The sequence below is a fragment of the Oncorhynchus mykiss genome, chromosome 7 (genome assembly GCF_057628025.1).
Source record: "Oncorhynchus mykiss isolate SJ-2025 chromosome 7, ASM5762802v1, whole genome shotgun sequence".
NCBI lineage: Eukaryota > Metazoa > Chordata > Actinopteri > Salmoniformes > Salmonidae > Oncorhynchus > Oncorhynchus mykiss.
The window spans coordinates 65269621-65290447 of NC_143028.1; the positions used below are offsets into that span (position 1 = coordinate 65269621).

The window sequence follows — 20827 nt, forward strand, 5'->3', positions numbered from 1 at the left end:
CTGTCATTGGAGGGTGGGGATCGGTGCTGATCAGCCTATCCAGCTCGTCAACCTGTGGGTGTGGTTGCGGGTCGTGGTGGCTCCCCCAGAGAGTCGATGATGTTGGGGACACACTGGAAGTCCGTCTTGGCCCTCCTATGTTGAACATAATAAACAGCTCTCTATCCACAGGATGTGTACCAAACTCACTAAAAGTGGCAGTAATAAAGCCTCTCTTGAAAAAGCCCAAACTTGACCCAGAAAATATAAAAAACTAGCAACTCACTGCCTTCCTGAAAACAAACAATGTATACGAAATGCTTCAGTCTGGTCTTAGACCCCATCATAACACCGAGACTGCACTTGTGAAGGTGGTAAATTACCTTTTACTGGCGTCAGACTGAGGCTCTGCATCTGTCCTCGTGCTCCTAGACCTTAGTGCTGCTTTTGATACCATCGATCATCACATTCTTTTGGAGAGATTGGAAACCCAAATCTGACATCCCAAACCCAAATCTGAATCTGACAATCTTGATGGTTGTACAGTCGTCTCAAATTAAACTATGAAGGACCTCGACGTTACTCTGGACCCTGATCTCTCTTTTGAAGAACATATCAAGACTGTTTCAATGACAGCTCTTTTCCATCTACGTAACATTGCAAAACTCTGACATTTTCTGTCCAAAAATGATGCAGAAAAATGTATCCATGCTTTTGTCACTTCTAGGTTAGACTACTGCAATGCTCTACTTTCTGGCTACCCGGATAAAGCACAAAATAAACTTCAGTTAGTGCTAAATACGGCTGCTAGAATCCTGACTAGAACCAAAAAATGTGCTAGCCTCCCTACACTGGCTTCCTGTTAAGGCAAGGGCTGATTTCAAGGTTTTACTGCTAACCTACAAAGCATTACATGGGCTTGCTCATACCTATGTTTCCAATTTGGTCCTTCCGTACATACCTACACGTACGCTACGGACACAAGACGCAGAACTCCTAATTGTCTCTAGAATTTCTAAGCAAACAGCTGGAGGCAGGGCTTTCTCCTATAGAGCTCCATTTTTATGGAATGGTCTGTCTACCCATGTGAGAGATACAGACTCGGTCTCAACCTTTAAGTCTCTTCAGTAGGTCCTATGATTGAGTGTAGTCTGGCCCAGGAGTGTGAAGGTTAACGGAAAGGCACTGGAGCAACGAACCGCCCTTGCTGTCTCTGCCTGTCCGGTTCCCCTCTCTCCACTGGGATTCTCTGCCTCTAACCCTATTACAGGGGCTGAGTCACTGGCTTACTGGTGCTCTTCCATGCCGTCCCTAGGAGGGGTGCGTCACTTGAGAGGGTTGAGTCACTGACGTGGTCTTCCTGTCTGGGTTGGCGCCGTCCCTAGGAGGGGTGCGTCACTTGAGAGGGTTGAGTCACTGACGTGGTCTTCCTGTCTGGGTTGGCGCCCCCCCCCCCCGGGTTGTGCCGTGGCGAAGATCTTTGTGGGCTATACTCGGCCTTGTCTCAGGATGGTAAGTTGGAGGTTGAAGATATCCCTCTAGTGGTGTGGGGCTGTGCTTTGGCAAAGTGCGTGGGGTTATATCCTGCCTGTTTGGCCCTGTCCGGGGGTATCATCGGATGGGGCCTCAGTGTCTCCTGACCCCTCCTGTCTCAGCCTCCAGTATATATGCTGCAGTAGTTTATGTGTCCGGGGGCTAGGGTCAGTCTGTCGTATCTGGAGTATTTCTCCTGTCTTATCCGTTGTCCTGTGTGAATTTAAGTATGCTCTCACTAATTCTCTCTTTCTTTCTCTCTCTCTTTCGGAGGACCTGAGCCCTAGGACCATGCCTCAGGGCTACTTGGCATGATGACTCCTTGCTGTCCCCAGTCCACCTGGCTGTGCTGCTGCTCCAGTTTCAACTGTTCTGCCTGCGGCTATGGAACCCTGACCTGTTCACCGGACATGCTACCTGCTGTTTTCAACTCTCTAGAGACAGCAGGAGCGGTAGAGATACTCTCAATGATCGGCTATGAAAAGCCAACTGACATTTATTCCTGAGATGCTGACCTGTTGCACCCTCGACAACTACTGTGATTATTATTATTTGACCATGCTGGTCATTTATGAACATTTGAACATCTTGGCCATGTTCTGTTATACTCTCCACCCAGCACAGCCAGAAGAGGACTGGCCACCCCTCATAGCCTGGTTCCTCTCTAAGTTTCTTCCTGGGTTTTGGCCTTTCTAGGGAGTTTTTCCTAGCCACCGTGCTTCTACACCTGCATTGCTTGCTGTTTGGGGTTTTAGGCTGGGTTTCTGTACAGCACTTTGAGATATCAGGTGATGTAAGAAGGGATTTATAAATACATTTGATTTGAATTGACTCTTTCCTTCCTTCTTCTCCCAGGACAGCTGGATGAAAGGTTGCTGCACGTATTTATAGATGACCGGGCGCCACTTCACTTTCTCCTTACAGGTGGGGTACCCTGGGATACAGCAGGACCACACACACACATACTGTTCAGTATCTCTGTAGGGTTTGTAGATCTGAGGGATACTGGATAGATGTAAGAAAGTGTTCCGAGTCTATGTAGCCTATAGCATTGGAACACTTGGATTGCTTTACCTGGTTATTTCCTTAGGATAAACACCAAAGGGGAAGGGGCTAGGAGAAGCGGCTAAGGGCCAAGGGGTTGATTTGGGGCATGGGAAGTGACTCACCCTAGATGCCAATGCATGTTTTTCAGTCCTCTCTCCTTCAGTCGGACTTTGGCCATGTTTCTGTTGTCAATGTACTTGAAGAAGCAGTAGAGCTTGGTGCTGTACAGAACTGGACACATTAAAGAGCAAACAGGAAATAATATCAAACAGGAAGTAATATAAAACAACGTGCTCACTCCAAAATTAGGTTGGGTTGCTAGATCCTCAAGAATATAAAGTATAAACATTTGATGAACAGAACTGTCCAAAATATACATTTAAATGATCCGTTTTATCAGTCATTTATTATTCATTCTAATTACTCTGAGAGGGGCGTAGTACTATGGCACCTACTCTGTCACGCTCCCAATCCACTATGTCATCATCTGTGAGAACCACAATGTGACACTCCCTCTTCCCCTCTTGAGCACTGGACATCATCACAGGGACAACAAGCTCCCCAAGGAACACCTCAAACTCAAGCTTAGCTCCATCATTAGACAGCTCATGCAGTAACGCACCTGGGACAGGAACAGACAGAGGTCACATTATTTTAACTAGGACCTCTGATTTGTTGTCATAGTTCACGTACTCTTGTGCATGGCAAAGTATATATCTCAATACGGAACATTCAAGATGAAGAAGAATAAGCAATTAAAAACAGATTACCGTAGCGTTATTTAGTTGTACATGCAACGTTGCAAAACATTACTCAACGTTTCGGTCTTGAACAGAGTCCTGGTCAGACCAGGTGTGACTGTGTTACTCACTGAGGTCTTGGCACCTGAAGGTGCTGTAGTGAAGTTAGTGTAGTGTAGTGAAGTTAATACAGAGGTAGTCACACGCTTCCCTGAGCTCAGACACTGACACCCCCTCTGGACACTTCAGGATACCCCCTTTGTAAAAGTCCTGAGAGAGAGAAAGAGAAAGAGAGAGGGGGTGAAGGTACGAAACAAAGCCTTATAAAAATAAACTTATCCTTGTCTGATTTAGAGTAGGTAAGGTAAAGGAATATATGTCATTTAATAATTCAGGTGTACTACACTCAGAAAACGGCTTCCAAAAGGGTTATTTGGCTGTTCTAATAGGAGAACCCTTTCTGGTTCCCGGTAGAACTCTTTTGGTTTTTGTAGAACCATCTGTGGAAAGGGTTCTACATGGAACCAAAAAGGGTTCTACCTGGAAGCAAAAAGGGTTCTTCTAAGGGTTATCCTATGGGGGCAGCCGAAGGACCCTGTTTGGTTCTAGATTGCTCCTATTTTTCTAAGATTGCATTTTAAGAGTAACTCACCAGGATGACTGAAGATGCTGGCTCCGATTCTCTCAGCGATCTCCTACTCTCCCTTTGGGTTCGGCCATGTAACGTGATGGGCAGCACCAAACACCATGAGATTTAAAATGTGTTATTTAATCATGTTCTCTTCTAAAGTCTATGGACAATATGACATTTGTATGCAACGTACTACTAAATGTCCTCACGACATTCATTTCTGAGTTCAGTGCTTGTTGAAAGCCTTGTCTGTGTTCGATGTACATTTACCATTCCAGTCTTTCCTTTGTTAGTACAGTGTAACTTGTCAGAATCATAACAATGCTTCCAATGTGTGTGTGTGTGAAGGTGTTAATGAGACAACTTTTCCTCTCAACCTCAGATTATTAGCCTAGTCGAACCCAAATGGCTACCGGGTCAGATGAAAAAACATCACTCTCTTGAGATTAGAAACAAAGCACTCTAAAATGTTTGCTGAGGGTTTAGGGCTTTGTGTTTCTTGTATATCTTTCTAATAATAATAGGCTAATAATAGACTATACTATTGTATTTGACTTGGTGATGAACCACACTTGAGTGATTAGTAACCTTCCCTGAGACCTGAAGATTTAGCTCAGTGGGCTAGCCCAGTCTGTTACACTATAGTAAAAGAGTATGATTGCTGCTGAGGGGTCTGGCCTGGTGGGGTCTGGCCCGGCATGGTGTCAGGGTGGTCTGTTACAGGGTGGGGTCTGGCCCGGCATGGTGTCAGGGTGGTCTGTTACATGGTGGGGTCTGGCCCGGCATGGTGTCAGGGTGGTCTGTTACAGGGTGGGGTCTGGCCCGGCATGGTGTCAGGGTGGTCTGTTACAGGGTGGGGTCTGGCCCGGCATGGTGTCAGGGTGGTCTGTTACAGGGTGGGGTCTGGCCCGGCATGGTGTCAGGGTGGTCTGTTACAGGGTGGGGTCTGGCCCGGCATGGTGTCAGGGTGGTCTGTTACAGGGTGGGGTCTGGCCCGGCATGGTGTCAGGGTGGTCTGTTACAGGGTGGGGTCTGGCCCGGCATGGTGTCAGGGTGGTCTGTTACAGGGTGGGGTCTGGCCCGGCATGGTGTCAGGGTGGTCTGTTACAGGGTGGGGTCTGGCCCGGCATGGTGTCAGGGTGGTCTGTTACAGGGTGGGGTCTGGCCCGGCATGGTGTCAGGGTGGTCTGTTACAGGGTGGGGTCTGGCCCGGCATGGTGTCAGGGTGGTCTGTTACAGGGTGAAAAAAAACGAAAATTCAGTAATCAAAACGTCAAACTTTTTTCCAAATTAACTCCATAATATCGACTGAAACATGGCAAACGTTGTTTAGAATCAATCCTCAAGGTGTTTTTCACATATCTCTTCGATGATATAACGTTCGTGGAAGTCTGGTTTCTCCTCTCTATCAAATGGAAAAATAGTTGCACCTGGCGTTTGCGCACCAATTTCGACACAGGACACCAGGCAAATGTAGTCTTTTATGGTCAATCTTCCAATGATACAAATACGAATACGTCACAATGCTGCCGACACCTTGGGGAAACGGCAGAAAGTGTAAGCTCATTCCTGTCGCATTCACAGCCATATAAGGAGACAATGGAAAACAGCGCCTCAGAAATTTTGCTCATTTCCTGTTTGAAGTTTCATCTTGGTTTCGCCTGAAGCATCAGTTCTGAAGCGTCAGAGTGTTTTCTTTCCAAAGCTGTCAATTATATGCATAGTCGAGCATCTTTTCGTGACAAAATATTGCGCTTAAAACGGGAACGTTTTTCATCCAAAAATGAAATACTGCCCCCAGAGGTTCAAGAGGTTTTAAGTGGCCTCATCACCGTCTGCATACGTAATAACAGAAATACAGAGCGGTATTATAAAATACCATATAAACATTCAGACAGTTGCAGACATATTATATTACCAAAACATAAACTAATCTCGGCGGAGAAGAGACAATGACTAACCACCAGACTCACAAGAATGTCTAGTGTTGACCGCTGTTCTCTATACCCGGTCTGTCACAACCAGAACGATGGACCCGCCTTGCTCAGGGACACGTCAACAGATTTTTCACCTTGTCTTCCAGCGACCGTTCGGTTAAGGCCCAACGGTCTAGTCTAAACCCTAGGCTACCTCCCGCTCACGAGACCTAACCATAAAAATCTCCAAAAATTTGACTGGGAAAATGTAAGAATTCTCACTTTATAAAATATTTTTTATTGTGATCATATAGTTTAAACTTTAGAGAAACAATATTGAAACAGATCTCAGAAACAGAGAGAAAGCAATAAAATGTCTCAAATAACGTTATCAAAATGACCATGACAAAAGTTAATGGCAGTAGTACATACTCTAGATGAATGCAAAACACCTCTGTTTAAAAAGCTCAATGGGAACAACTGATTTTATTATTCAAAACCTTTTGGGATTCACGTTTTTACTTTGCCTTCTATTTGGCCTTCATCACATTAAAGCTATTATATTTAGCCTTTATTAAACCAAATAACAGTGACATGCCACTGTCTCTCAAAATACAACCTCATCTCTTTTAGACTGAAAAAATGATGAAGAATCAAAAAAGGAAATGTTCATAAAAAGAGTCTGTTTCAACCAAAAGGCTTACATCAAAAAGAAAATGAACGATATTGTTGAAAATAGAATAATAGACAAAATGGCATCATCAGACCTTTCACCCCTGGTATTCTACACCATAAGGTGTCCATATCTGACCCTTACACACAGCTTTCTAGTCACAAATATACGATTCCAACCACGGTACCTAAACTTACCATTCATCTTCATCTTAAACCACATCCTCTTATCTACACTTTGTTGCGTTCTACTGTAGCATGGCCAGCTAGTGGCTACCCTACACCAGAAATATTTTCCCTTATGTTACACCACAGGGTCATCCATCCTGTCTATACTAGAGATGATGTACATGTTTCAGATATAGGATATTTAAAGTGAAAGAAATATCTAGGTATTGTGAAGATATGTTGATGTGTGGAGACCTGGGCAGAATCTGTGTATCTTGAACATGCACGTTAGCTTTCTCCATATAGCCTACAGAGATTGTCCTTATATGGACAGTGTAGACATGATCCAGCCCAGAAACATCCTGGTCCAGCCATGTCTTGCCTTGTCATCATGATAGAACTCAGAAAATGCCCCCTGACAAGTAACACCCTTCTCTTCCTCCATCAGCCAGTCACTGGCGCAACCATGTTCAACACCTATGCAGCTATCGGTGGATCAGTGATTACTTCAAGGATGGGAGGGAACAGGGAAGGACACTAGTTTTCAAACAGGGCCAAACTTTAATGCCAGCAACAATTCCTCAAGTTGAGACTCAAGAACATGTTAGTCGGGACAACATGATGTTCGCCTGAAGTCAACATAAGTCCGAACAGTAGTCTGTACTGTGAACAAAATAAACATGGTAAAGAAAGTCTGCTCTCTAGCAGGAAGAGTATTTCCTCTTTAAATGAACCAAGAGAGAAATCATCCAGTCTGAATGACACCACAACAATGAAGTCACAGGTGCCATAAAGCCTGCTTAACCAATCAGATGATATTACTCGCTATAAAGGCACCAAAAAAGGACTGTTCTATTTGTAGAATGTGGCATTTAATGCCTCAGCACGTGAAGTCACTCCATGACATGCTGCTTTGTGGGACAGGCCTATTGGCCTTAACAAGGTCGATGACATGCTGCATTGCAGGACAGGCCTATTGGCCTTAACAAGGTCGATGACATGCTGCATTGCAGGACAGGCCTATTGGCCTAAACATGATCGGTGGGTTTTGTTAATTTGTTGGCCTTTCTCTGTGATCTGCGAGGGGGCCTGATTGGAGGTGTGGTGACCCTCCCTCTACGACCATTCATAAGGGCATTAGCGGAACTCTCCATGTCCACCGGGTCAAAGTTCAAAGCTTCGGCCATTTCCTGTTTCGTCACCGACACAAAACAAGAGTCCCTGGCCAAGCTCTCCAACCCCCCATTTATCAGGACCTGGTAGAGGTGAAAGACATGAGAAGAGATAGAGGACAGAGAGGGGATGACTAAGTATCTGACGTCAATGTCATTGATAAAATATGTATTTATGGAATAATGGAATATAATAATTCCATAATGGAATATATACGCCTGGTCTCTCCAGTCACCTCCTTTATGAGTGTGTCGAAGGTGCTGTCTGGGGTCTGGGTCTCGGCCTGCTGGGGGCTAGGGGTCTCTCTGGGAGTCTCATGGTCCTGGCTGGGTCCAGGTACTGTCTGCAGCTGCCAGTCTGTGGTGTCTCGGGGAATTCTGCTGGTTGAGATGGTATAGACCTGCACCCTGTCATCTGTCTCATAGGGAAAACTACGAAGGACAAATAGTCAGTCAGATTGTTATAACTGCTTTATTACTGTGTAATTTGACCTCTCAAGTAAGGAAAACAAAAACACAAATGTTAGCAAGCACACGCAAACTCACCTCTCCCCGGCATTGCTGTTGACATTGTTGTTGTTGGTTTTGTTAGGCATTGTGGGGAAGAATTCCTCGTTTGCATGGTAGGCAGGTGAGCTGGTCGCCTCCCCCTCATCTGACTTGCTCATTTGCAGGGGCCGCTGGCTGGTCACCTATACAGAGACACAGACGGCTGAGTTACCGCCACGGGGACAGGAGATTTTCCTGACTATGTGATGTGAAAAAACTCCAGGTCCATACAATACTATGTGAAGCACTTTGAGTCTGAAGAAGGTTACATGCTAGAGGTGATGGCACTGAAATGATTGAAATGATTACCTGTGTAGCGTTAGGGTTATGGGTTCCTTCCTCCATGGTGAAGGAATCAACATGGTTCCCAAACAGACCGCCCGCCCGCTGACCACAGGAACACACAGAAAGGTACAACATTCAGGGACAGGAGTTTTATTCTGTCTTCTCACTCTGAACTTGTCCTCCCTCCTCTCATTCCGCAGCCTCCCTGTCTCCCCCTCCCCATCTTCCCTCTCTCTCTCCTCTCACCCTGAAGATGCCTTCCTCCGCTGCATCCTCCATGGCTCTGTCCATCTCCTCCTCGTTCATCAGGTCTCCCGAGATGGCTCTCTGCAACTCTGGAGCCACCTCCTCCTCAATGCTTCTCAGACCCGCCTGGGGTGGAGGGAGAGACAGAGGGGAAAGGAGGGGTTAGAGAAAGAATGAGATTGTGATGAAAATTAAGAATTGTTAGATCGTGTACAGGATTATTACATGAAACATCAGTAACATCACTAGAAGAGTTGCCAATCACATTTAATGGCGTATTGCCCTACAGGTTTCCCATTATGAGGTTGGTGTGGGCTCACCTGTATCTCGTTGGAGGCGTTCTTCTTGGTGGGGCGGAAGCCATAATACTCTTCCTGTCTCTTCTTTAACTTCCTGAAGTAGTCCTGGATCAGGAAGGTGGCATAGAACTTCCCCACGGTTACCTCATCATCTGACACACACACCAATCAAACATGCCAGCAAATTAGAATGGGCAGCTTGTTTTGGGACCATAAAGTTGAGGATTACAATAGAATGTTTTAACTCACCTCCGATTGGTGGGATAACCTGGTCCAGCAGCTTCATACTGGTGCGTTTCCAGATCTTCTTGATGATGGCCCTCAACTCCTCATTGGCCTGCTCAAAGTTACCTGACCAATGAGATAACGACAGTGAGGTGGGAATATAGATGCTTAACGTTCAATTGGCCCAAATACAGTACTCTGCAATTGAATGACACACACACACACACCTTCGGTCTTAATCTTCAATGCGGTCCTGACCAGCGAGAACAGCGTAGCATTAAAGGTGACCGTTCCATCACTGTTGAGTGGCATGTTCATGGACACCAGTCTCTGCAGTCAGAATGAATAAAGATATCATTACAAAATATGTTTGCTGCATTAATAGACAAGTCAGATGAACCCACAAAATAAATAAACAGATCCCTTCCTTTTAGTTTCTCACCTTGCAGGCCACTCTATGGGGACAGAACTTTCCAAAGCCCAGAGGAGGCTGGATCCTACGCAGCAGAGTCACCACGTCCAGGTGCTTAATACGACCCCTGCAGGACAGAACGGGAAACAACAGCTAACAGCAGTAAGACATTGAGAGGATAAAAAACGAATTGAAAAGACTGATCATATATTCTTATAGGGGGGTATAAAAAAGAAACAGAAAAACAGACTTACGTGGCCTCTGGGTCGTATTCTGCCCAGATCTTCTTAAACTCATCCAGGTGATGAGGACCCAGGATGGACCAATCACGGGTCAGGTAGTCAAAGTTGTCCATGATGACCGCCACAAACAGGTTGATGATCTGTAGAGGACAACAGAATCATATGCATGTGTGTGACTGTGTGACTGTGTGTGTGCGCGCATGCGAATGTGTGTGTGTATATGTGTGTATGCATGTATGTTTGTTAATGTATGTGTGTATGCATGTTTGTGCATCATTTACCAGGAAGGCACAGAGCATGTAGAAGCTCATGAAGTAGATGATAGCGAAGCTGGCTCCACAGGTCATCTCCTCTCCAGGCAGGTAGTCTGACTTAGGGTCACACCTCTTCCCATACAGACATGCCAACATCACTTCCTGCCACGCCTCACCTGTCGCACACCTGGAGAGAGAGGAAAGAGGGATAGAGAGAGGGAGGAAGTGGGAGAGAGGGGAGTGGGGCAGAGAGAGAGATTACAACTTGTTTCAGCCCTTTTGTGTTGTCAATGTAATCACTGAGTGTAAGGGTCTCTTGCTATACAAGTCTGCTGTGTAAAGGGACCGCAAAGTCCATGGAAGATAATGGAAACTGACTGAGCAACTGATAAATCAGATCACCCACCTGAAGAGCAGCAGCACAGCATGGGGGAATGTCTGGAAGTTGTTGTTCCTGTTGATGTGTGTCCCATCTATCAGCGCTATCTTACCAAATATCTACAGGAGACATACACACAACTCATCAGAGAGTGCTGTGTGTGTATGTTTGTGTGTGTGTTTGTGTGTGCAGTACCTGCATCCCAACAACAGCGTAGATGAAGAATAGCATGAGGATGAGCAGGGCGACGTAGGGCAGAGCCTGCAACACAGCAACCAATCACATCGTCAGACTCACGCACACTGACCAATCAAAACCTGGGAATTTTGTATCTCACAGAATGGAAGGCACAGAATTGGAATGAACTTTGACCTGGAAGGACTTGATGAAGGTCCACAGAAGATTCCGGATCCCCTCAGAACGGTTCAGCAGTTTAACCAGACGCATCACACGGAACAGTCTAAAGAAGGTGATTGACACACGGGCATTTTCCGAAGCCGCTATGGCTTGCATTGGGTTCACCTCCTGAAAGCACAAATGAAATAAACAGTCACTGAAAATGCTGCTAGTCTTGGCTTCAGCTCTAACTAAAATTGAAGATGTTGTTACTCTAATTAGCACAGTTTTAGTTCAATAGGGGCAACATGCCAGCAAAACCTAGCAGTCTGTCAGGACACAGGTCTCACCTCTCACAGAGTATCTGAGCAGTCATGTACTGGAGGAGTCTGGTTAGTGTCAGAAGGAGCCAAGCAATGGGTGCATTTTCTTCAGAGAATTATAGAACCATGTCATGTTGAAGTGGTTCCTAAGATTGTAAAAACACCTTAATTGTCAGCATGCTATAAATACAGACATTTAACTTATTTGGGATAGGGGGCAGCATTATCACTTTTGGATGAATAGCATGCTCAGAGTGAACTACCTCCTACTCAGTCCCAGATGCTAATATATGCATATTATTATTAGTATTGGGTAGAAAACACTCTGAAGTTTCTAAAACTGTTTGAATGATGTCTGTGAGTATAACAGAACTCATATGGCAGGCAAAAACCTGAGAAGACATCCAAACAGGAAGTGGGAAATCTGAGTTTTGTCGTTTTTTGAACTCAGCCCTATCGAATACACAGTGGGATATGGGTCAATATGCACTTCCTAAGACTTCCACTAGATGTCAACCATCTTTAGAAACTTGAATGAGGCTTCTACTGTGAGGTGGGACCGGATGAGAGCTCTTTGAATCAGTGGTCTGGCAGAGTGTCACAGCCTCATGACGCGCGGTCACGAGAGAGTTAGCTCTCGTTCCATGGCTTTTCTACAGACAATGGAATTCTCTGGTTGGAACATTATTGAACTTTTATGATAAAAACATCCTAAAGATTGATTCTATACTTAGTTTGACAAGTTTCTTCAACCTGTAATATACTTTTTGTTTCGTCCGACTGGACCAGATTGTGCTTTTGGATTTGTTAACCAAACGTCCTAACAAAAGAAGCTATTGGACATAAATGGACATAAATTATGGACATTATTGAACAAAACAAGCATTTATTGTGGAACTGCGATTCCTGGGAGTGCATTCTGATGAAGATCATCAAAGGTAAGTGAATGATTATAATGCTATTTATGAATAATGTTGACTACCCAACATGGAGGATATTTCTCTGGCTGGTTTGGCCTCTGAGCGCCGTTCTCAGATTATGCTTTTTCCGAAATCTGACGCAGCAGTTGCATTAAGGAGAAGTGTATCTAATGTCCCATGCATAAGACTAGAATTGTCATCAACATTTATAATGAGTATTTCTGTGAATTCATGTGGCTCCCAGCATAATCACCGCATGTTTTACAACTACTGAACGTAACGTGCCAATGTTAAATGAGATTTTTTTATATAAATATGCACTTTATTGAACAAAACACACATGTATTGTGTAACATGAAGTCCTATGAGTGTCATCTGATAAAGATCATCAAAGGTTAGTGATTAATTTGATCTCTATTTGTGCTTTTTGTGACTCCTCTCTTTGGCTGGAAAAATGGCTGGGTTTTTCTGTGGCTTGGTGGTGACCTACCATAATCATTTGTGGAGCTTTCGCTGTAAAGCATTTTTGAAATCAGACACTGTGGCTGGATTAACGAGAATTGTATCTTTAAAATGGTGCCTAATACTTGTATGTTTGAGAAATTTGATTTATGAGATTTCTGTTGATTTGTATTTGGCGCCCTGCAATTTCATTTGCTGTTGGCGAGGGGTTCCGCTAGCGGAACGGGTTTAAGGAAAACATGGATGATCAGGCAAGAACTTGCAACGCTCACGCAATGTGTTGTTGCAAAGTTTCCTCCTATGTTTTATGCATGTTCATGCAATGTCTCGTAGAATTAGTATACCATGCTCATGCAATGTCTCATATAATTAGTATACCATGCTCATGCAATGTCTCGTAGAATTAGTATACCATGCTCATGCAATGTCTCATAGAATTAGTATACCATGCTCATGCAATGTCTCGTAGAATTAGTATACCATGCTCATGCAATGCCTCGTAGAATTAGTATACCATGCTCATGCAATGCCTCGTAGAATTAGTATACCATGCTCATGCAATGCCTCGTAGAATTAGTATACCATGCTCATGCAATGTCTCGTAGAATTAGTATACCATGCTCATGCAATGCCTCGTAGAATTAGTATACCATGCTCATGCAATGTTCCATATGATTTCATGCAATGTTCTTGCAGTGTCTACAGGCGAATAATTACAGCGCAGCCGTGGAGACAGTACAGTCCTCCAGAGGAGGCCAGGGCTGCCTGTGAGGGGGAAAGACAGAGACACACCAAGTGAAGTCAGACAGGAAGCAACATCATCAGACACAGGTGGTGGAACAGGAAGTGGCGAAGGGAGCGGAGTCAGCCATGGAGGTATGCATGGAGCAAAGTTGGAAGAGAAAATGTAGGATGAAAGACTGCAGTATGGAGGGAGAGGGAGGGAGAGAAGGCATGTGAGCACAAAAACAACCAAGGACAACGTTGTAATAAATGACTGGATGACGGCTGAGGGGTGAAGAGGTGAAAATGGTTGATGGGGTCTCTGAAGGTTTACTGTAGTGGCAACTTGAGCTCTCTTTTCATTTCAAAAAATGACCTTTACTTTTCTGAAGCAAGATAGTGTGAAACGCTGCTTTAAATCTAGAACCTGATGCCCAACCTGTTGGCTCAGTCCCTTGTACAGGAATCACAGTAAAAACTACAGAAGGATGTCACTTTCTTACTTACTTGCAGGAGTGCTGGAGATCACTGAATATATGGTGGTGGGAGGTGAAACAAGAAGACATTGGTTGTTTTCTGCCCTTAACAACTGATTTGGAATCAGCCCTCTCTTAAATAAAGGTTAAATAAAAATACAAAACAAAAAAAATCCCAGTTTTAAACAGTGACACCAATGAGGGAAATGACCAGGTCTGGGACCAGGTGTTATGTTAGGGGCATAAAGTAACCAAGCAGACAGGTTGTGGTTTGGCTTTCAAGGCGTGGAAGGTGGGTGAGGCAAGCTGCAGCCAGGTGCTGCAGGGCTTTGGGGGGCAACACAGTGACTAGGGTCGGGTTTTTGAGACTAGTATTCGGGGGGGGTGAGGGTGCAGGCGTGGCTGGTGTGAGGGTCACTCCAATGACGAATACTGACCACATCCTCAGTGCTATTGTTGGGGCCAAGTGCTGACAGGGGAGCCTGGCCTGTATGTCTCTAAGTGGATGGATGGATGGGTGGGTGGGTGGGTGGATGGATGGGTGGGTGGGGTGTCAGACAGGGGTGTAAACACAGTCCAGACAGTCAGATGACAGGACAGAGCTTTTATTGTGAAATGTCTGTAGCTGTTCCCCAACCTGACTATCTGCTTCTTATAAACAATAACCGAAACCAATGGGAGAAGAAATGAAAATGCGAGGATAAAAATGTCAAGTGGGAATGCCTGAACTGTTATATAAACTTTTTAGGAACAGTGGGAACTGTGTATTATAGTACATATCAGGGACAATACCTACATATTTCTGGTGAACATTACGCAATGACAATACTCACATCAACCTCACTCAGGATGACGTCAACAACGCTGCCGATGACGATGACAAAGTCAAAGACGTTCCATGGGTCCCCAAAGTAACCCTAGGGAGGGAGAGGGAAGGGCATCTGTCAGAAGTGTGTGTATAAAAGGTTTCTTCATCTACACACTCCAGCTCTGAACTTCATCTACACACTCCAGCTCTGAACTTCATCTACACACTCCAGCTCTGAACTTCATCTACACACTCCAGCTCTGAACTTCATCTACACACTCCAGCTCTGAACTTCATCTACACACTCCAGCTCTGAACTTCATCTACACACTCCAGCTCTGAACTTCATCTACACACTCCAGCTCTGAACTACATCTACACACTCCAGCTCTGAACTTCATCTACACACTCCAGCTCTGAACTTCATCTACACACTCCAGCTCTGAACTTCATCTACACACTCCAGCTCTGAACTTCATCTACACACTCCAGCTCTGAACTTCATCTACACACTCCAGCTCTGAACTTCATCTACACACTCCAGCTCTGAACTTCATCTACACACTCCAGCTCTGAACTTTGACAAGAGGGTTGTGCACAATGAAGAGGTATGAAGTAACTGTTCTACATAACCACAGTCCTATTATTCTGGAATCATTCTGATCTTATGTTGAGTTGCACTGCATGTTGAGTAATGTAGTGCATACAGGACATCCCTATGGACAACTGACCTTAGCTTTGTAGGCCATGAGTTTGAGGACCATCTCCACAGTGAAGAGCACAGTGAAGATCACGTTCAGCATGTCAGACAGGTCGGTCACATGGGTTGACTGGTTACAGTGCTGGGGGAGAAGGAGAGAAGAAGGAAAAGACAAATGGAAGATATTGATTTTATTTGACATTTTCCCCAAAAATGTAACCTTTATTTAACTAGGCAAGTCAGTTAAAGAACAAATTCTTATTTACAATGACAGCCTAGGAACAGTGGGTTAACTGCCTGTTCAGGGGCAGAACGACATATTTGTACCTTGTCAGCTCGGGGAGTTGAACTTGCAACCTTTCGGTTACTAGTCCAACGCTCTAACCACCTGCCGCCTCAATGATGGAATCTCTTGAGATGCTCATCTCATTTCAAGTGTCCAGATAAAAAATAAAGGTAAAAAACTCCTTGATATGAAGGATGCTTCTAGTAGGAACCTCTGGCAGCAGCATTACATTGATGTGATGCAGGAGAAGTACTTTTAAAGTTTCACGTTTTGTATTTCAAATGATAATGTTTGTCAAAGATACTCATCACCCCAACGCAGTTCCCTGAACCACCTCCAATAGCGTTACCTGCATCCCCAGACACATGGTGTTCAGCATGATGAGCAGGAACATCAGGTACTCAAAGTAGCAGGAGGTGACGATGTACCACACGTTGTACTGATACTGGTTCTTAGGAATGTAGCAGCGCAGCGGCCGGGCTTTCAGGGCGTACTCAACACACGCCCGCTGTCAGAGGGAGGACAGCACACACAGGAGTTACACACTGCTGTTGGAAAGAGGGTGTTTAAACAACTAACAAAAAAGACACACACAAAACATACACACACACACACACATACACACACACACACACACACACACACACACACACACACACACACACACACACACACACACACACACACACACACACACACACACACACACACACACCTGGTTCTTGTCCAGCTCACAGTTCTTGTACTCCTGCTCTCCTTGCTCCTGAAATGTAACGATGACGAAGCCGACGAAGATGTTCATCATGAAGAAGGCGATGAGGATGAGGTAAATGATGAAGAAGATGGAGATGGCAACGCGGTTGTTGTAGATGGGACCAACATCCTCCATGTTAGAGTCTATGGCCTTGTACAGCAGTCTGCACACATACACACAAAGGCATGTTAGCAAGTGTGAAATACATACACCTTCATGTGTTCCATAGTACTGTATTAGGCATGCCATGATGTACAGTATACAAACTCCCAGGCTTGTATGTGAGGCTCACTTTGGCCAGCCCTCAAAGGTGGAGACAGTGAAGAGAGCCAGCATGCCCTCAAGGATGTTGTCAAAGTTGAGCTCTGAGTTGATCCACTCTCTCTTATGGATCGTCATTGGATGGATGGCACCTTCCTGGTACCTAATATAGTTACCCCTGAGAAGAGGGGAGAGAGCGAGATTAATCAGTGAAAGAGAGGGCATGGGAGAGGTGAGAGTGTGGTAGAGAGAAAGAAAACAGAACAAATGTAATGTCCCGTTCTGTACTGTCATGTAATGTCCCATTCTGTACTGTCATGTAATGTCCCGTTCTGTACTGTCATGTAATGTCCCGTTCTGTACTGTCATGTAATGTCCCATTCTGTACTGTCATGTAATGTCCCGTTCTGTACTGTCATGTAATGTCCCATTCTGTACTGTCATGTAATGTTGTGTGCGAGGACAATATCACCGGTCTCTTACCTACACTCCTCCTCTGTCATTTTGTCAGGATCTGTGCAGGAGTAGAATTGTCCCTTCAGGAATGAACACACATGAATACATGTGTGAATACATGAGTGATAATAAAAGCTTGGGTGGAATTCTGTTTTCATCATATGGTTCAAAGGCCACCATGTACAGAACTATCTAGAGCTCACCTTGAAGAGCTGGACTCCAATGCAGGCAAACATGAAGTCTAGCAGCATGGTGACCAGCACGATGTTGCCAATGGTTTTGATGGCCACAAAAACACACTGGACCACATGCTAGATCATAAGAGACAGCAGAAACCAGCATGTCAGATCGGATCTCCATGACCAGAACTAGAAAAACATGGGGCGGCTAGGTTGGTCTAACTATTGCATTAGGTAATGGGAACATGTAAAAGACCATTATGAATGTGACTACAGTGTCAGTGCAGTAAAGGAGTAAAGGAGTAGAGGAGTAGAGGTGTAGAGGTGTAGAGGAGTAGAGGAGTAGAAGAGTAGAGGTGTAAAATAGTATAGGAGTAGAGATGTAGAGGAGTAGAGGTGAAAAGGAGTAGAGGAGTAGAGGTGTAGAGGAGTAGAGGTGTAGAGGAGTAGAGGAGTAGAGGAGTAGAGGTGTAAAGGAGTAGAGGAGTAGAGGTGTAAAATAGTATAGGAGTAGATGTGTAGAGGAGTAGAGGTGAAAAGGAGTAGAGGAGTAGAGGAGTAGAGGAGTAGAGGTGTAGAGGTGTAGAGGTGTAAAGGAGTAGAGGAGTAGAGGTGTAAAATAGTATAGGAGTAGAGGTGTAGAGGAGTAGAGGTGAAAAGGAGTAGAGGAGTAGAGGTGTAAAGGAGTAGAGGAGAAGAGGAGTAGAGGTGTAAAGGAGTAGAGTAGTAGAGGTGTAGAGGTGTAAAGGAGTAGAGGTGTAGAGGTGTAAAGGAGTAGAGGAGTAGATGAGTAGAGGTGTAAAGGAGTAGAGGTGTAGAGGAGTAGAGGAGTAGAGGAGTAGAGGAGTAGAGGTGTAAAGGAGTAGATGAGAAGAGGTGTAGAGGAGTAGAGGAGTAGATGTGTAGAGGTGTAAAGGAGTAGAGGAGTAGAGGTGGAGAGGAATAGAGGTGTAAAGGAGTAGAGGAGTAGAGGTGAAGAGGGGTAGTTTAAAAGAGTAGAGGAGTAGAGGTGTAAAGGAGTGGAGGAGAAGAGGTGTAGAGGAGTAGAAGTGTAGAGAAGTAGAGGTGTAAAGGAGTAGAGGAGTAGAGGTGTAGAGGAGTAGAGGAGTAGAGGAGTAGAGGATTAGAGGAGTAGAGGAGTATAGGTGTAGAGGAGTAGAAGTGTAGAGAAATAGAGGTGTAAAGGAGAAGAGGTGTAGAGGAGTAGAGGAGTAGAGGAGTAGAGGTGTAGAGGAGTATAGGTGTAGAGGAGTAGAGGAGTAGAGGAGTAGAGGAGTAGAGGAGTATAGGTGTAGAGGAGTAGAGGAGTAGAGGAGTAAAAGTGTAGAGGAGTAGAGGTGTATAGGTGTAGAGGAGTATAGGTGTAGAGGAGTATAGGTGTAGAGGAGTAGAGGTGTATAGGAGTAGAGGAGTAGAGGAGTAGAGGAGTATAGGAGTATAGGAGTAGAGGAGTAGAGGAGTATAGGAGTATAGGTGTATAGGAGTAGAGGAGTATAGGAGTATAGGTGTATAGGTGTAGAGGAGTAGATGAGTATAGGTGTATAGGTGTAGAGGAGTATAGGTGTCGAGGAGTATAGGTGTAGAGGAGTAGAGGTGTATAGGAGTAGAGGAGTAGAGGAGTATAGGTGTATAGGTGTCAAGGAGTATAGGTGTAGAGGAGTAGAGGTGTATAGGAGTAGAGAAGTAGAGGAGTAGAGGAGTAGAAGTGTAGAGGAGTAGAGGTGTATAGGTGTAGAGGAGTAGAGGAGTATAGGTGTAGAGGAGTAGAGGAGTAGAGGAGTATAGGTGTAGAGGAGTATAGGAGTAGAGGAGTAGAGGAGTAGAGGAGTAGAAGTGTAGAGGAGTAGAGGTGTATAGGTGTAGAGGAGTAGAGGAGTATAGGTGTAGAGGAGTATAGGTGTAGAGGAGTAGAGGTGTATAGGAGTAGAGGAGTAGAGGAGTATAGGAGTATAGGAGTAGAGGAGTAGAGGAGTATAGGAGTATAGGTGTATAGGAGTAGAGGAGTATAGGAGTATAGGTGTATAGGTGTAGAGGAGTAGATGAGTATAGGTGTATAGGTGTAGAGGAGTATAGGTGTCGAGGAGTATAGGTGTAGAGGAGTAGAGGTGTATAGGAGTAGAGGAGTAGAGGAGTATAGGTGTATAGGTGTCGAGGAGTATAGGTGTAGAGGAGTAGAGGTGTATAGGAGTAGAGAAGTAGAGGAGTAGAGGAGTAGAAGTGTAGAGGAGTAGAGGTGTATAGGTGTAGAGGAGTAGAGGAGTATAGGTGTAGAGGAGTAGAGGAGTAGAGGAGTATAGGTGTAGAGGAGTATAGGAGTAGAGGAGTAGAGGAGTAGAGGAGTAGAAGTGTAGAGGAGTATAGGTGTATAGGTGTAGAGGAGTATAGGTGTAGAGGAGTAGAGGAGTAGAGGTGTAGAGGAGTATATGTATAGAGGTGTAGAGGAGTATAGGTATAGAGGAGTATAGGTATAGAGGAGTATAGGTATAGAGGAGTATAGGTATAGAGGAGTAGAAGTGTAGAGGAGTATAGGTGTAGAGGAGTAGAAGTGTAGAGGAGTAGAGGATTAGAGGAGTAGAAGTGTAGAGGAGTAGAGGAGTAGAGGAGTAGAAGTGTAGAGGAGTAGAAGTGTAGAGGAGTATAGGTGTATAGGTGTAGAGGAGTATAGGTGTAGAGGAGTATAGGTGTAGAGGAGTATAGGTGTAGAGGAGTAGAAGTGTAGAGGAGTAGAGGATTAGAGGAGTAGAGGAGTAGAGGTGTAGAGGAGTAGAGGAGTAGAGGAGTAGAGGTGTAGAGGAGTAGAGGAGTAGAGGATTAGAGGAGTAGAGGTGTAGAGGAGTAGAGGAGTAGAGGAGTAGAGGTGTAGAGGAGTAGAGGAGTAGAGGAGTAGAGGTGTAAAATAGTATAGGAGTAGAGATGTAGAGGAGTAGAGGTGAAAAGGAGTAGAGGAGTAGAGGTGTAGAGGAGTAGAGGTGTAGAGGAGTAGAGGAGTAGAGGAGTAGAGGTGTAAAGGAGTAGAGGAGTAGAGGTGTAAAATAGTATAGGAGTAGATGTGTAGAGGAGTAGAGGTGAAAAGGAGTAGAGGAGTAGAGGAGTAGAGGAGTAGAGGTGTAGAGGTGTAGAGGTGTAAAGGAGTAGAGGAGTAGAGGTGTAAAATAGTATAGGAGTAGAGGTGTAGAGGAGTAGAGGTGAAAAGGAGTAGAGGAGTAGAGGTGTAAAGGAGTAGAGGAGAAGAGGAGTAGAGGTGTAAAGGAGTAGAGTAGTAGAGGTGTAGAGGTGTAAAGGAGTAGAGGTGTAGAGGTGTAAAGGAGTAGAGGAGTAGATGAGTAGAGGTGTAAAGGAGTAGAGGTGTAGAGGAGTAGAGGAGTAGAGGAGTAGAGGTGTAAAGGAGTAGATG

The 20827-nt window shown here is 44.8% G+C and overlaps 1 protein-coding gene across 2 annotated transcripts in view; it reads right to left on the minus strand.

The window, feature by feature from the left end:
* Positions 1 to 6121: 6121 nt before the first annotated feature.
* The window catches only part of LOC110528387 (dihydropyridine-sensitive L-type skeletal muscle calcium channel subunit alpha-1), a 45936-nt gene continuing 31230 nt past the window's right edge, over positions 6122 to 20827 (minus strand). For both annotated transcript variants that reach the window (XM_036983978.2, XM_090241749.1), the window contains 22 exons: positions 17458 to 17565; positions 17282 to 17334; positions 16830 to 16976; positions 16499 to 16700; positions 16133 to 16291; positions 15529 to 15639; positions 14823 to 14906; positions 13508 to 13555; positions 11122 to 11274; positions 10945 to 11010; positions 10777 to 10868; positions 10398 to 10557; positions 10129 to 10256; positions 9905 to 10001; positions 9690 to 9792; positions 9487 to 9588; positions 9259 to 9389; positions 8939 to 9064; positions 8717 to 8794; positions 8405 to 8550; positions 8095 to 8290; positions 6122 to 7942 (listed from right to left, as the gene is read on the minus strand). In XM_036983978.2, the coding sequence (XP_036839873.2) occupies positions 7715 to 7942; positions 8095 to 8290; positions 8405 to 8550; positions 8717 to 8794; positions 8939 to 9064; positions 9259 to 9389; positions 9487 to 9588; positions 9690 to 9792; positions 9905 to 10001; positions 10129 to 10256; positions 10398 to 10557; positions 10777 to 10868; positions 10945 to 11010; positions 11122 to 11274; positions 13508 to 13555; positions 14823 to 14906; positions 15529 to 15639; positions 16133 to 16291; positions 16499 to 16700; positions 16830 to 16976; positions 17282 to 17334; positions 17458 to 17565 (2718 nt within the window). In that variant the 3' untranslated portion in view covers positions 6122 to 7714. The remainder of the gene's footprint in view (positions 7943 to 8094; positions 8291 to 8404; positions 8551 to 8716; positions 8795 to 8938; positions 9065 to 9258; positions 9390 to 9486; positions 9589 to 9689; positions 9793 to 9904; positions 10002 to 10128; positions 10257 to 10397; positions 10558 to 10776; positions 10869 to 10944; positions 11011 to 11121; positions 11275 to 13507; positions 13556 to 14822; positions 14907 to 15528; positions 15640 to 16132; positions 16292 to 16498; positions 16701 to 16829; positions 16977 to 17281; positions 17335 to 17457; positions 17566 to 20827) is intronic.